Source organism: Lutjanus erythropterus, chromosome 5 (genome assembly GCF_056507025.1).
Source record: "Lutjanus erythropterus isolate fLutEry1 chromosome 5, fLutEry1.hap2, whole genome shotgun sequence".
In the NCBI taxonomy this organism is placed as follows: domain Eukaryota; kingdom Metazoa; phylum Chordata; class Actinopteri; order Lutjaniformes; family Lutjanidae; genus Lutjanus; species Lutjanus erythropterus.
In genome coordinates, this window is record NC_139321.1 from 35,537,227 (window position 1) to 35,550,438 (window position 13,212).

At 36.9% G+C, this 13,212-nt stretch overlaps 1 protein-coding gene across 16 annotated transcripts in view; it reads right to left on the reverse strand.

Moving 5' to 3' along the window:
- Positions 1–13,212, reverse strand: part of prom1a (prominin 1a) — a 130,810-nt gene that overhangs the window by 16,505 nt on the left and 101,093 nt on the right. For all 16 annotated transcript variants that reach the window (XM_084719748.1, XM_084719741.1, XM_084719744.1 and 13 more), the window contains 5 exons: positions 12,420–12,523; positions 11,505–11,589; positions 6,723–6,869; positions 2,538–2,609; positions 976–1,068 (listed from right to left, as the gene is read on the reverse strand). In XM_084719748.1, the coding sequence (XP_084575874.1) occupies positions 976–1,068; positions 2,538–2,609; positions 6,723–6,869; positions 11,505–11,589; positions 12,420–12,523 (501 nt within the window). The remainder of the gene's footprint in view (positions 1–975; positions 1,069–2,537; positions 2,610–6,722; positions 6,870–11,504; positions 11,590–12,419; positions 12,524–13,212) is intronic.

Sequence of the window (13,212 nt, forward strand, 5' to 3'; positions counted from 1 at the left end):
ACTAATAGTTTGTGGCTGATAATATTAAAGATTATACATATATGATTTATCAAAATGAGCAGTTACAAAGTGTTTTACAAGGCTGAAAAAAGGACAAAAGATTATGTAACAGTAGGGGGATCTGTTCTACTTCACCTCATCAGTGATCAAGAATGCATGTTATTTCTTAAGATATGAATGTGGTCTGCAGACTACAGGCAGCCTACAGATAATCTAACAAGATGTGAATATCACTTCCTGTATATTCTGTGAAGTCTCCTGGAAATCATCCAACATGACTTCAGCTTTTTGTTACTGCCTCTGCTGCAGCCGCTTGATCTCATCATGTCAAAGGAGCCTCCACCTTGGAAGGTGATAGAAGACTAGCTCCATGATATTCATCAAGAATAATCCTAATAAGGATTGTGAATAAGCCTTCACACACTTTTGACTTCCTTCAACCTGCTTCGTCTTCTAAACGTTTTCATTTTCCTACATTTCCCAGAGTGCCTTTCAGCATCCCCCCAGTGAAGAATAGGTGAGGGTTCTACATGTACTCATAACAACAGTAGAGCAAGAGCTGTAATTTTTCACTAACAAAAAGCATCCTTCAGTGAAAACACAACATGCCCTGTGGCTGCATTGCACACTGGTCATTTGAGGCCACTGTGGGTGAGAAAATTGTTCTTTGCCTCTTTCATGCCCGACTTCTGTGTGACTGCCAAACAAACAAATACTAAGTAGTAAAAATAGAAAATTGAAAACTGGAAAATGCACAATCCTAGCTTGCATATCCTGGTGTCATGTCAGTTCATCTCCTCTCGGTTGTTGTGGGGAAGAACAACAAACAAATCAAAAAGCAGCAGAATTAACCAAAATATTGCAAGATACGTAGGTTGCTTCAATTTTAAATGGTTTAGGGTTGATGAGTCCTTTCAGAGTCCGGCTGGGCATGAATATCTGGACTGAAAACAGAGACATACAGGGGGGCATTACCATGGCTTGCTCCATGGGGAGTATCTGCAGACTGTGGATCTGCCGCAGAGTGCCGACGTGGCCTTTCAGAGCGGTCTGCAGAGCACCTCGAGGCTGAAACACACACAAGAAGGGAAACACGCAAGCTTGGTGAAATATTATTTATGAAAGTCCTAGCAGACATTTTATCTCATAAACTATCAAACAAGTCATGTCAGAGACATATATTTTAGAATCATTGAAATCTGTATTTTTTGTGACCCTGATGTTCTGTTCTGTACATGCGACATATATTACATGTCTGTGCATCTGTGGCTCTCCCTGACGTTTCTTCCATGTTTTTTCTTTGTTAAAAGGGTTTTTCTTTTTTGGGCGAGTTTTACCTTACTCTATCGAGGGTCTTACTGACACCCATGGAGAGGCATCAGGTGCAGGAACCTCACTGTACATTTTAAAAGGCAGTAGTTAATGGGAAATCTGGTCTTTACCCTGCAAAACCTGAAACATCAAACAACTGCCAGAAAATTCAAATTATTTGGAAATGAAGTTTTTATTTGACATTTTGAAAAAATCAGTTTTATTTATGTAAATAATATTTTGTTTGTATCACATTTGATAAGTCAAGCATTTATAAAATTCAACTGATCACAAAAAAAAAAAAAAAAAATTAATTTCTTTTGGAAAATCAACAATTAACAATCATAATCAATTTAATCTGAACTGGTCTATATAATATACAGATTATGAAGGCCAAGGATATGTTTCAGTGAAGGTCAATTAAAAAGACAATTGTTAGCAAATGTGAACTTACTAATAATTAATTGCAACATCCAAGTAATAATAATGAGAGCTGTTGGTATGTATAAAAAAAGGGATATAAATATGTTTCCACCCGAAATCTCTATCTTTAGCGATCAGCAATGTACAAAATATTAAGTGATTACAGGTAGCTTTAATACAAAAAACATTCATACTGAAATATTAGTAACAATATAATAGTTTTTCTTACTTAAACTTTGTCAAAATTAGCATTTCTCTGCCAAAAACTTGAGTCACCACATGAAGGCAGCCATATTGGATTTTGCACTCATATTGATGTTGTAGTGGTCTCAGCAACTCATGTATCAAGTATGATACAAATGTTGTTTTATGTGCAAAAAAAAGACTGTATGTAGCACCTTTACTTTGATGCTATAACAGATATTTTTATTTTTACATCAAATTTATCAAGCTTTAAGTCACTCTTTAATTGAGTTCCTTAGAATTAAACTAACTGTGAGCTCCATCGTTCTGGAGGATCCTACTGGACATTTAAAGTTAAATAAATGTGTTGTGCTACCTTCCTGAAACGGCCTGAAGGCATGGCAGAGCAGTCAGTCTGCTCCAAGAGGCTGTTGTGTTTTAGAGGAACACACAGCTAGAACTTGGGGATTTAAGATACCAAAATCCACCAAAGTGCTTCTATGCCTTTTTATAAATAAATAAGTAAAACTAATTATGTGTCTGTGAACTGAGTAAATGCTGTGAAACTGCACAGAGTTGATGTTTGTTTATCTGCCAGAACAGCACCGAGGTGTTCTTACCATGAGGTCTGTCTGAGCCTCCAGCTCTCTGGCAAAAGAGAGCAGGTCCACCACAGTGACTCCTTTGTTGACCTGAAGATAAGCAGGTAGAAAGAGAAAAAAGTCAGCAATCCTCTCTCAGCACTCATGCTGAGTGTAAAGTACTGCTTTTAAGCCTAATTTTTTCAATGACTTTCATCCATGACTAGCTACTTCATTAGAAAGTTGTCTTTTATTTTTGTTCATCCAGCTGTAGCTTGGAACAGCTATTAAAGCTACTACAAGAAGCTTCATATTTTGTTGATTTTGGAGGCCCCTGAGGACAAAAGTGGTAATGTTTCCAAAACCATATACACAAAATATAACATAAAAAATAATATTATCTAAATAAAAATCTTCTCCTGCTTCCCTTTCACTGGTTAATCTGCAACTCTCTGTAAGTCTGTCTAGCAAAATGTAAACACAGGCTCGTTTAATCTGATTTCGAGGAGATTTCGGCAGACATTAAAAACAACTACATAGAAGGAGCAGATCTTCTCACAGATGGTCTCGTAATTTATGTAGGTAATACTGAAGCATCACTATTAGACTGAGAGTTTCATAACAGTTAAAAACTCATTGTAGTAGCTTTAAGTTAATGAATAATGAGCTACTGTATTAAAAGCAGATCATCAGGGCTGCATTACATTTCAAATGAAGTCATATTCCTAAAGCAATTTCTTAAGGAGAAAATGTTCAAGTAGTTCAACAACTTAATTCTAATGAAGAATAAATATATATTATCTGAATACAGGGTTCCTACACCTTTTCCAACGTCAAATTCAAGCGTTTTTCAACAGTTTTCAAGGTTCGCTTTCAAGCTTTTCCAGCACCTTGCAACTGTGGTAAAGTACATATTCATATACATACACTTGAAATAGTTATTTCATTTCCACCGCACATTAAATCACATGTCATTGAGCTATTAAAAAAAAAAATTATGTTCCATGACAGCATTCCACAGAAGGGTGACAAATGAAAGGAAAACCCAAGTTTCAAAATGTGTCATCTGTCTGTAAGAAGATTTGGTATCATATATAACCTGATTGAACCAATGTGTGACTTTTTTAAAATGTAAAAAGCAAACCATTCAGTTAAGTAGCAACTTAATTCTAAGGTAAGGCATTTACAATTTCATGCAGTTTCAAGTGTTTCTACCAGTTGTGTAAACACAACACAAAGTACAAACACTCATTCATTCCTCTCTCAGTTAAACTCATTCATGTGCAAATAGTGGAGGATTGACAGAAACACAGGATGCCTTTTACAGTACATAACTGCAGTCCCACCAACTGCCTATCTGATGTAAATAATACAGGAGTGTTGTTTTTGTATCAGATATGTAAAGTGTATGTGTCTGAGTACCTGGGTAGTAGTATGCCCTTATATTCTGTCCCAGCATTAAAGTGAAGAATGTGGGCGACTAATTTGCAGACTTTTTATACAATAAACTAATGTTTTGCACATGTGACCTATTTAATGGTCTTATTGATTGTTTTTTAGATGCAGCATTTTCCCTTTATCCAAGACAACTTTTTTCCAAAGGGCAACAAACCTAAATCCAAAACTCCAAGCACTTTTTCAAACCTGCAAAACAGCGCCTTAAAAGTGTTTTCAAGGATTTCCAGCACTTGTATGATCCCTTTAAATAACAGAGTTTTTCCTTTAACTTTCTGTAAAGCCACAAAGATAGAACTCACTAAGTTAATGCTGAAGAGCCAATTAGTCTTTTTAGCTTCAGATCTTAACCGATTCAATTAAATTACGTGTTTAGAAACCTGCAACCATTCTTACTAAAATGGTTCTAATATACATCTAAAATGTGGCTAAATTTAAAAAATGTTAAGGAAACATTTTTTGGACATGAAATATCTTTGTCTGACTTCAGTGTGTGAATTGTGTATTGGGACACATGGCGGTACATCTGAATGGAGTCCTTGAAGCTTTTTTTTTTTTGCTCTCTCAGGAAATGAATCTAAGTGAACCTGACAGGTAGTGTTGGAGAAGACAGGGAATGCTACGTCCCGGCTTGTTACACACTCTTTGCCTTGGCAGGAATCCTTTTGGATAATCGAGCTTCAGTGGTCCTCAACAGAGCCCGGTGTACTGTGTCATGTCGCAGCTCATATTAGGTAAAGCACGGCTGCCTGCTGTATGTTAACTGACAGCCAGGGAGTCAAGCTATTTCTGGTTACATGCCATTAATGTACAACTCTAATATGATAATATTATTACATGTATAGGATAATCTTTTATCAATATTTATCCTGAAACCTATAGAGAACTAACACAAATGAAATGATGTCATATAGCCTTCTATTGCAATCTAACTGTACTGTATTCACAGTAAAATATCTTAAGACTAATTTGGCCTTCAGACTGTAAAATTCTTATAGTTTTCAGCTCATTCAATCTGTGTCCCTTTAAAGCACGACTGTTCAACTTAAATAGCAAATGGGCCAAACAGGAAAATCGCTGGTGTTCTGTGGTCCACACAGAATACTTTCTCAATGAATTAACCTTACCAAAACAGGCAAAAGCTACCAGACCAAGCTTAATTTGCAGTCTTTCATCACGCCAATGCATTTGTTGCACAATAAACAGACCAGTTTATTACTTGATGTGGCTGGCAAAGCGAAGTAATACTTTTTGCCAGCCCATTCACTCTGGAGTGATTTTCACAATAAACTTAATGTCTCTTTACCTTCTAGAGCTTGTTCTTGGCTTTGGTGATGTGAGTTTCTCTGTAGCCCAGAGTGCAATGTAAGGTTTTATTTAGCGAATGGCAGCTGTGGAACAAGTGTAATCCTATTGTAGCCAATTACAGCCTAGGTATTTTAGAAAGACACAACCAATACCATATATACTCAATTTGCGGCCTGCGAGCCAAATCTGGCCCCCGAAAAGGTGCCAGGCAGCCCTATGACCACTCTCTAATTCTCAATAAAAATGAATTAATTTACACTGTTTTTGCATGAAGGATGGACAGATATGCTGGTGCTGCTAACAGAGAAGGCTGATCTCTGTGTGGTGGCCTGTCAGGCTGTGCAAAGTGCAGGAGGATAAAATGGTGAGCTGTGCAGGGGAAATTATTAGCTGAATAGGAGCAAAGTGAGGATAACTCTGATCTACCATTTCAGTGATTGCATGATGGAAGAGGTTCCACCAACGTTTAATCAGTCATCAAAATATTTACAACTAAATTGCAGTTGCAGTTATGAAATGCAATAAAATATCTGATTCATCTATAAATTTTTGCATCAAGTTAATTCAGTTAATAAATTTAGTTACTAGGTCACTTAATCTGACAATAAAGACTTTCAAAGACAGATGAGTTATGACTCCTTTAATGTTTATTAATTTTATCAGATAAATAATTAATAATTAACTTGCTATGCCTTCTTGTCATTTCACTAAAGTCAGCCCACAAGCAAAGCAAGTTGCCATATTGGTTCAAATGTTTCAAAATACCTCAGAGATACAGTATATACCACAGTTTTATTTATGATATCACACACATGCCAGCCTGATTTTCAAGCAGCTTCTTGAGGGCCATAGAAAAATTCAAAAGTGTTGTATGTGGTTCCCAGCTGGTAGCTGAATAGACCTGCTTTAAAGCATCACAACAACTTCAGAGTCATTTCGTTGCCTCACTGACTTGTAATAGAGTAATTGGTGCCTCTGCCATTTACCACTCCGTTCCGTAACTTCGCTGGCCGGGCTGAGCTGGGCTGCTGTTTGCTAGTTATTAGGACTTGGTTGTTCAGAGTGTGGGTGGAGGTTTGGACTACAGGGAAATGGAAGGTGTCATGCTGAGCAGGGCGAATGCTGGCGGAAAGAAGCACCCGTGTCATGCCAGAACCAGAGCCGGTCAGATAGGCAATATAACCAGGCTCAGCCTACAGGGAAATCACAGCAGAGGTGAACAGACCGAAGAGGAAAGAGAGGTCAAGCTGGCCTTCTTGCTGTATTTACAAGTATATTGGTGTATAAGTGAACTGCCCTCTGAAACTGGAGACACCAAATTTTACATAATGTTGCTTTAGGTTTCCTCTCATTTACTCACATTTTAGTGTTTCCTGTTAGTTCCTTCCTGCTTGCTCATTCCGATGTGTCACCGCGTATCTGTTTGTTGTTTCTGTATGTGTGCAGGTATATGTACGTTACCTCTTCCAGGTAGTCTGCATAGTTGATTTCTGACAGGCCAGCTTCAGAGAAGTCCTGGAGGTTCTGCTTCCCCTCTGCCTCTAACAGGATTATTCCCCTCAGGTCGATCTTAACGCTTTCCAGCTGACTCACCACGTCCTTCGTAAACTGTAAACGCAAAAAAGGCACAGCAAAGGGTTTAATAAGGCAATGAGGAAAAACATTACAGCTTCACAGTTCTACAACTGCATCATTCACCGATATTTCTACCTCTGCTCATGCTTGTTAGAAAAGCTTGTTTATTAATCACAGCTCAAGTCCGTGTATAGCAGAAACAGGGAATTCCTGTAAGTATACAAAAACATTGTTAACATAATGAAAGGCCAGCAAAAATGCAAAACAAATGTTGGCACTAGAGTGACCAAAGACCTTAAAAATGCGGTTTGGATGGAAGTTCACATATCCCACTATTTTGTAGTCCTTGATGTTGTTTGTTTGGAAAGTTTCTTTGTTTTCACTGTAATTTACAGTCTCTATTAATGCATTTCTCCACACAATCCTTTATTATTTTGTGTTTCTTTTATATCTTGTCATAATGATTTTTAAGCTAGTAAAGCACTTTGTATTGCCAACTTTGCATGCTAAACTTACATTTCTCTACCAAACAGCTAAGAGCCAAAACCAGCACAGTTAAACATATTGAACATAGCGCAGTTGATCTTACTGGGCGATTTCTACAATGGTTACAAGTTATGCGTCAATAAAGAGCTTTGTAATAATGTTTATTAGGTTTTATTTTTTTCATTCATTCTGAAAGCCATAACAAAAGAGACATAGGTTGGCACGTATGCTTTTCAAAAAGGATGTCCTGAATAGTAATGTGCAATTTCACCACCAAGAATGAAAACATATGCTTTTGTGTGGCAATATAAAGAGAACAAAACAAAAACGTTGGCAGTTAAGTTGTTTGTCCTAAGATGACACTGTATGTCAAAGGGTTGGATTTCCCCGAAGACTAAAAAATGACAAACATATTTAGTTATCCTACTCAGTATAGAAATTTTCAGATTGTTTTTCAAACAATTAAAAAAAAGGTTCACTGTAATTAAATCAAGTTAACAGATTAACTCTTAAATCTTAAATCCAATAACAGCATTTTCCAGTGTAATACTTTATATGCACTTTACTTTATGTTGATATTATATTATTTTATACTTCTAGTGAATTACACCACAAAATTTTCAGTCAAAGAAAACAGGAAGACATGCATTCCACATGACAAGAGGTAATGTGTCACAGTACAGATACAGATAAAGATATCCACATCATAATGTAGTGTGCTGCTACTGTAATGCTAATGTAGCATCACAGATCTATTATGATAAACTATTCTATTATAATTCTACGGCGGATAGGTTATGTCATGCCTACAAGAATCTGATTGGACAAGCTCTAACCAATGGCGTCTCTGTTGTTGTGATTAATCAATGAGTTGACAGTGCTACGAAGCAGTGGCTCATGAATGGACAGTTACAACTTTGTTCAACGGCAGTGGTTAAGTGAATTCTGAATATTTTTGACAGGGACATGTGGTCTATTTATAAATGAATATTATTAGCTTAATTAACGACAGCTTAAAACCTTAGCATATTTTACCTGAAAAACTCACTGTTGTGAGGGGGCGTGTCAGCAAGTGGATTGTGATGTTAAGAGGAATTGACAACAACGCAATAACGGTCAATCCTGGAAGTTTTTTTCCCTGAAAGCCCAAATCCAGATTGAGAATTATGAACCTAATATCTTTATAATGTTTTTAGGTGATGTGTCCTGTTTGACTTCTGCAAAGACAACCGTGTCCCACTCCATGGTCTGGTATGGAACAAATGAATGCTTACTGTCTAATGACTGCAACCCTTGTGCAGAGATACAACGCAAACGACCCAAAGGAGATGCAAACCCCTGAGCATGTTACTCATGGAGGACCTGAAGTACCAAGGTTATGGTTTCTGAATTCCATGTAAGCACCATTACATGATGAACATTATGTGTTTTCTTATTATGGATCAGATAATGTAGTGAGACACTAGAACAGGTTGTGTACTTTGCACTAAAATCAAGATGTTTTCCTCAAAGAACAATATAATAAGATGTTGGGCTGCACCGTTAAATAGTGTCTAGAACATACATATAGCCAAGTGCAATATCTAAATTGCAGCAAGTTTCAATTTGTAGCCTTATAATGAAGTACTGCAGTGCTGCAGAGATGGTCAGTTTGATGGCCGATTGGTGTTGTTCTCCAGATGTAAGAGAACATGTTTTTTTTTGGTACACAGCCCAACAAATATCACATCATCATGAATTTAATAGTTTTTTTCAGTGAAAATGAAAATTGTGATCTGATTTTTTTTTTTTTTTTTGCCATATTGTGGAGCCCTATTAAGATGCTAGGTTGGTCTAAAAGTGTTATGATATTGATATTTTATGAGATAAGATTTTATTTTGGCAAAAGTGATACTACATTCCATCAAGCCAATGCACTTGATGCAATGCATTTCTGAGTGCAAGTGAAGAAGAGTAATGTATGAGATCACAGGGTCGTTGCAAACTAGGCCAGTATCTTTAGTTTCACATTGAACTAACCACAATTCACCATTGGAAAGAAATGCATGGCTTTACAGACAGGGACACTTAGATGCAGAAAGGAAAATAATTTACAATTTGAAAACATTTGGCCAGCAAAGATCCAACAAAACATTTTTTTTTTTTTTTTTAACTTAAAAGAGCCTCGTCATTTTGATTTGTTACTTTAGCCTATACAAGTGATAAAATAACTGAACCATGGTCTGGTTTGCTGAAATTCTGTCAGGTAGGGTGTCACACTTTTGGAAACTTGTAACATTTGCAGGCATTAAATGAAGACAAATTACCATGGTGCAGAACCAGATGCAGCGTGGGACATATCAGCTGTTGGCTAAAACGAGCCAAGGCAATCTTGCCAACTGGCAGGAGAGTAGTGAATATGTTAGACAGGCAGAAGTGGCTGGCTCACGGTCCAAAAGAAATAGAAACTTACATCAGTGTAATGCCTCGGGCATACACTGAGGTAAGGGCTGAGGTATGTTAAAGCTGCTGGCTGCCAGCACAAACTTTTGCTGCCAAGGATGGAGATTTCTGGACGCTCTATCAGAATTAACTTACTGAGCTACATGTACAATTTGCATACTGTAGTAATTCTAACCGTGGTCTGAGTATGTAGTACACAGCATTGATTTACTGTATATTAATTGACCATCATAGTATTTTCTGAACATAACTATTATTTATATAGCCCACTTTCACATTACAATTTGCCTCTGGGGGCCTTACAATTTATAGTTTACAGCATGAAATTAGCATACATTCCTAGAAAACAGAGCTAAAGTACCATACAGAGCTCCCTTACAAAGTGCTTATTTCAATCATAAAACTGTACTGAGAGATCTGTAGAACTTTGAAGTACGCTGTCTTTATATTTGGCTCCGACACAAAAGTTACATAAGAACTGTAACTTGTAGGAATACTTTTAAGTCACATATACTAATCTTATTCTGAAAAAGACATTATCCCTACTAAGCTGTTTACATGGCTAATGAAATGATTATTCCACTGATATTCCCAATTACATGTGACTGTGCATACGCTTGATTAACATAATGATGTACACCATCTGGCTTATATTACATATTAGAGCTGAACAATTAATTGTTATCAAATCACAATATGGCCGCTACAATTTTCAAATTGCAGGAGGTGCAGTATTTGTTAAAGGAAAATCGTGTGTCCAAATACCATTTTAAATTCAACACTGTTGTGCTGCAGCAATGCCCTGGTCTATACAGCATATTCTACAGACTCAAAAAACCCATCTTTTTTTGTTACAAATCCCTGCAAATAAATCACCATTATCATTTGAATGCATTTTGCAATGAAGTTGAAAATATATTATGACAATGATCTTTCCTTTATTAATGCAGTGGTGGACAGTAGTGAAGTACATTTACTTGAGTACTGTACTTAAGTACATTTTTTGTGTATCTATATGTTTTTATAGGTGTTTCTATAGACTTTGTGTAGCAGAGTGGTTCTACAAGCAGGTCAGTGCATCATTAGATGGTTTCAGAGAGTTACAAGCTTCTGTAAATGCATCATGAAAACAATACAGCATGTATTGATATTAGAAAATGTACATTGTAATTTGTACTTTTGAATACTTAAGTATTTTTAAAAACATGTACTTTTGAATATGTAAGTATTTTTAAAAGCAAGAACTCTAGTACTTTAACTCAAGTAAAATTTTGACTGAGCAACTTTCACTTGTAGTTGAGTAATATTTGACCAGGAGTATCTATACTTTGACTCAAGTACTGGGGTTGAGTACTTTGTCCACCACTGAATGCAAATCATATCACAGTTGCAGTATCTGTCAAAATAATTGCAATTAGACATTTTTCCAAAATTTTTAGACCTATTATAGTGCCCTGTTATCATATCCAATGCAAGCAAATATGCAGTTAACCCCAGCTGAGATGCATATTCCAAATGTATTTTATACTTGCTCATGCTCCTGAAACCTGAATAATATCAGCATATCCCATGTCTTGATTGAAACATGCTACATTCAGAATAAGGCCTAATTCTGAGTATCCAAACTGAATATGCTGTATACATGACATTGTATACATGAAATTAGCGTGCATGTAACCATAGTCAATGCAGATACATTTGCCAGAATGTTACTAATGTTGTGTCTTGAGTTTTACTGACCACTGTTGTGTTCAGGAAAGAGGAGATGTTGAAGACTTTGTCCAGGCGCATGGCTGAGTAGATGCCTTTGTTCTCTTTGCAAGTACTAAGAAAGACACACACAAGCGGACACACACAGGTATAACAGAGAAAAGGGAGAGAGAGAGAGAGAGAGAGAGGAAATGTCAATATGAAAGTTTCTGAGTGAAAATATTTGCTGCCACCAAGTGAAAATGACTGGTAGTACATGACATGCTGACACGTTCCCTGATAAAAAACAGTGTAATATTCCTCAAAATCCTGGAATATTTGCCAATATGTCAAAGATAAATGTTCTTTGATACCATTTAGGCAGCCACATGCCATATAGACACATAGAATGTACACAGTATTAGCACTGCTTGCCTTTTAATGGGCCAAGACTTGTTGAAGCAACATTACTCTATTTGGAAATAAAATGACTGCAGGTCTGCCAGCCCTGTTACTGAGGATATGCAGCTTCTCACTGGAGGGAGATGATGAAAGCTGATGTAATCACTGAGAAAGAGGCTGAAGAAGAGCAGCACAGCTAGCGTAGAAAAATAATGCTAATTAGCTACCCAAGGTTAATAGCAACTCTCTCCCTCATTTGCATCCTCATCAATGGAAATAAAGTATTCAGTTGTATGATTGATGCCTGACCCAACGCCTACGCTGAAACAAAAAAAGCAAAATGAGAAAAACTGCATCATGCAGTAATTCTTCAGTCTACAATTGAATGAGTGACTTGTTTTGCTGAGAAATTCATTCATGTTTGTCACCAAACATAAATGCAAAATGCGGAGGAGACAGATGTGGAGTAGGCCGTGAGGAGAATAATCATCACCAAAGCATTGCTTCTGAAAGTTGGAAGTCAAAACAGTGTCACCTAAATACATAAAAATGAGTTTGCTTTGCCTGTACAAGCTCTCTGCTGTCAGGTCCAGGTCAGAATCGTTGTACAGGTAGCCAGGGATGAAGTTCTTCCACTCAGGGTTGACCAGATATGGGGCGTCCACAACCTGGCGAATCAGAGAGCCAGAGAGAGGACATGCGATCAGTCATTCTCACAGGAAGAAAATGGCACCAGTCAGTAAATGACAGAAACCTGACTCAGGGTAATTCAAGACCAACCCACAGACCCAAACAAAACAGCATTCTTGCATCATGTTTTCCTGTGTTTTGTCACATTTTTCATCTAAACATGGGAAAAAAAAAACCTTGCACTTCCTATCTTTCCTGGAAGTATAACTGTGTAAGCATGTAAGTAGTAGTGTAGCTGTAAGAAGCATGGATGCTCTCTACATTATTCCATAAATTACTGTAATTATGGTTGAACTAATTTGTTTATATTGCTTTTAACACATAATGCTAACAGTGGTCTGTTTATAGAGGAGAGGCCATGTCCCTTTCTTCATCAGTTTTCCAGTAATGAGGCAGCAAGTAAACTAAGAGGGACACACTGGGGAGGCATGGAAAAAAATGCTGCAAGAATATCAATTTCAATAAGTTGTCTAATTTATCCTTTAATTCTCTTGGGTTTTTTTTACTAATACCATAAAGTGAGTGAAATGACAGCATAATTCTCTGTTAAAAATGACAAATTAATGATAAACTAGTTGTCTGTTTTTCTAGTTTGCTTTACAGGCTTTCTAAACTTGAGGCAAAATCTTATTTTCTACATTGAGGATGACTTCACTGCTGCACATAA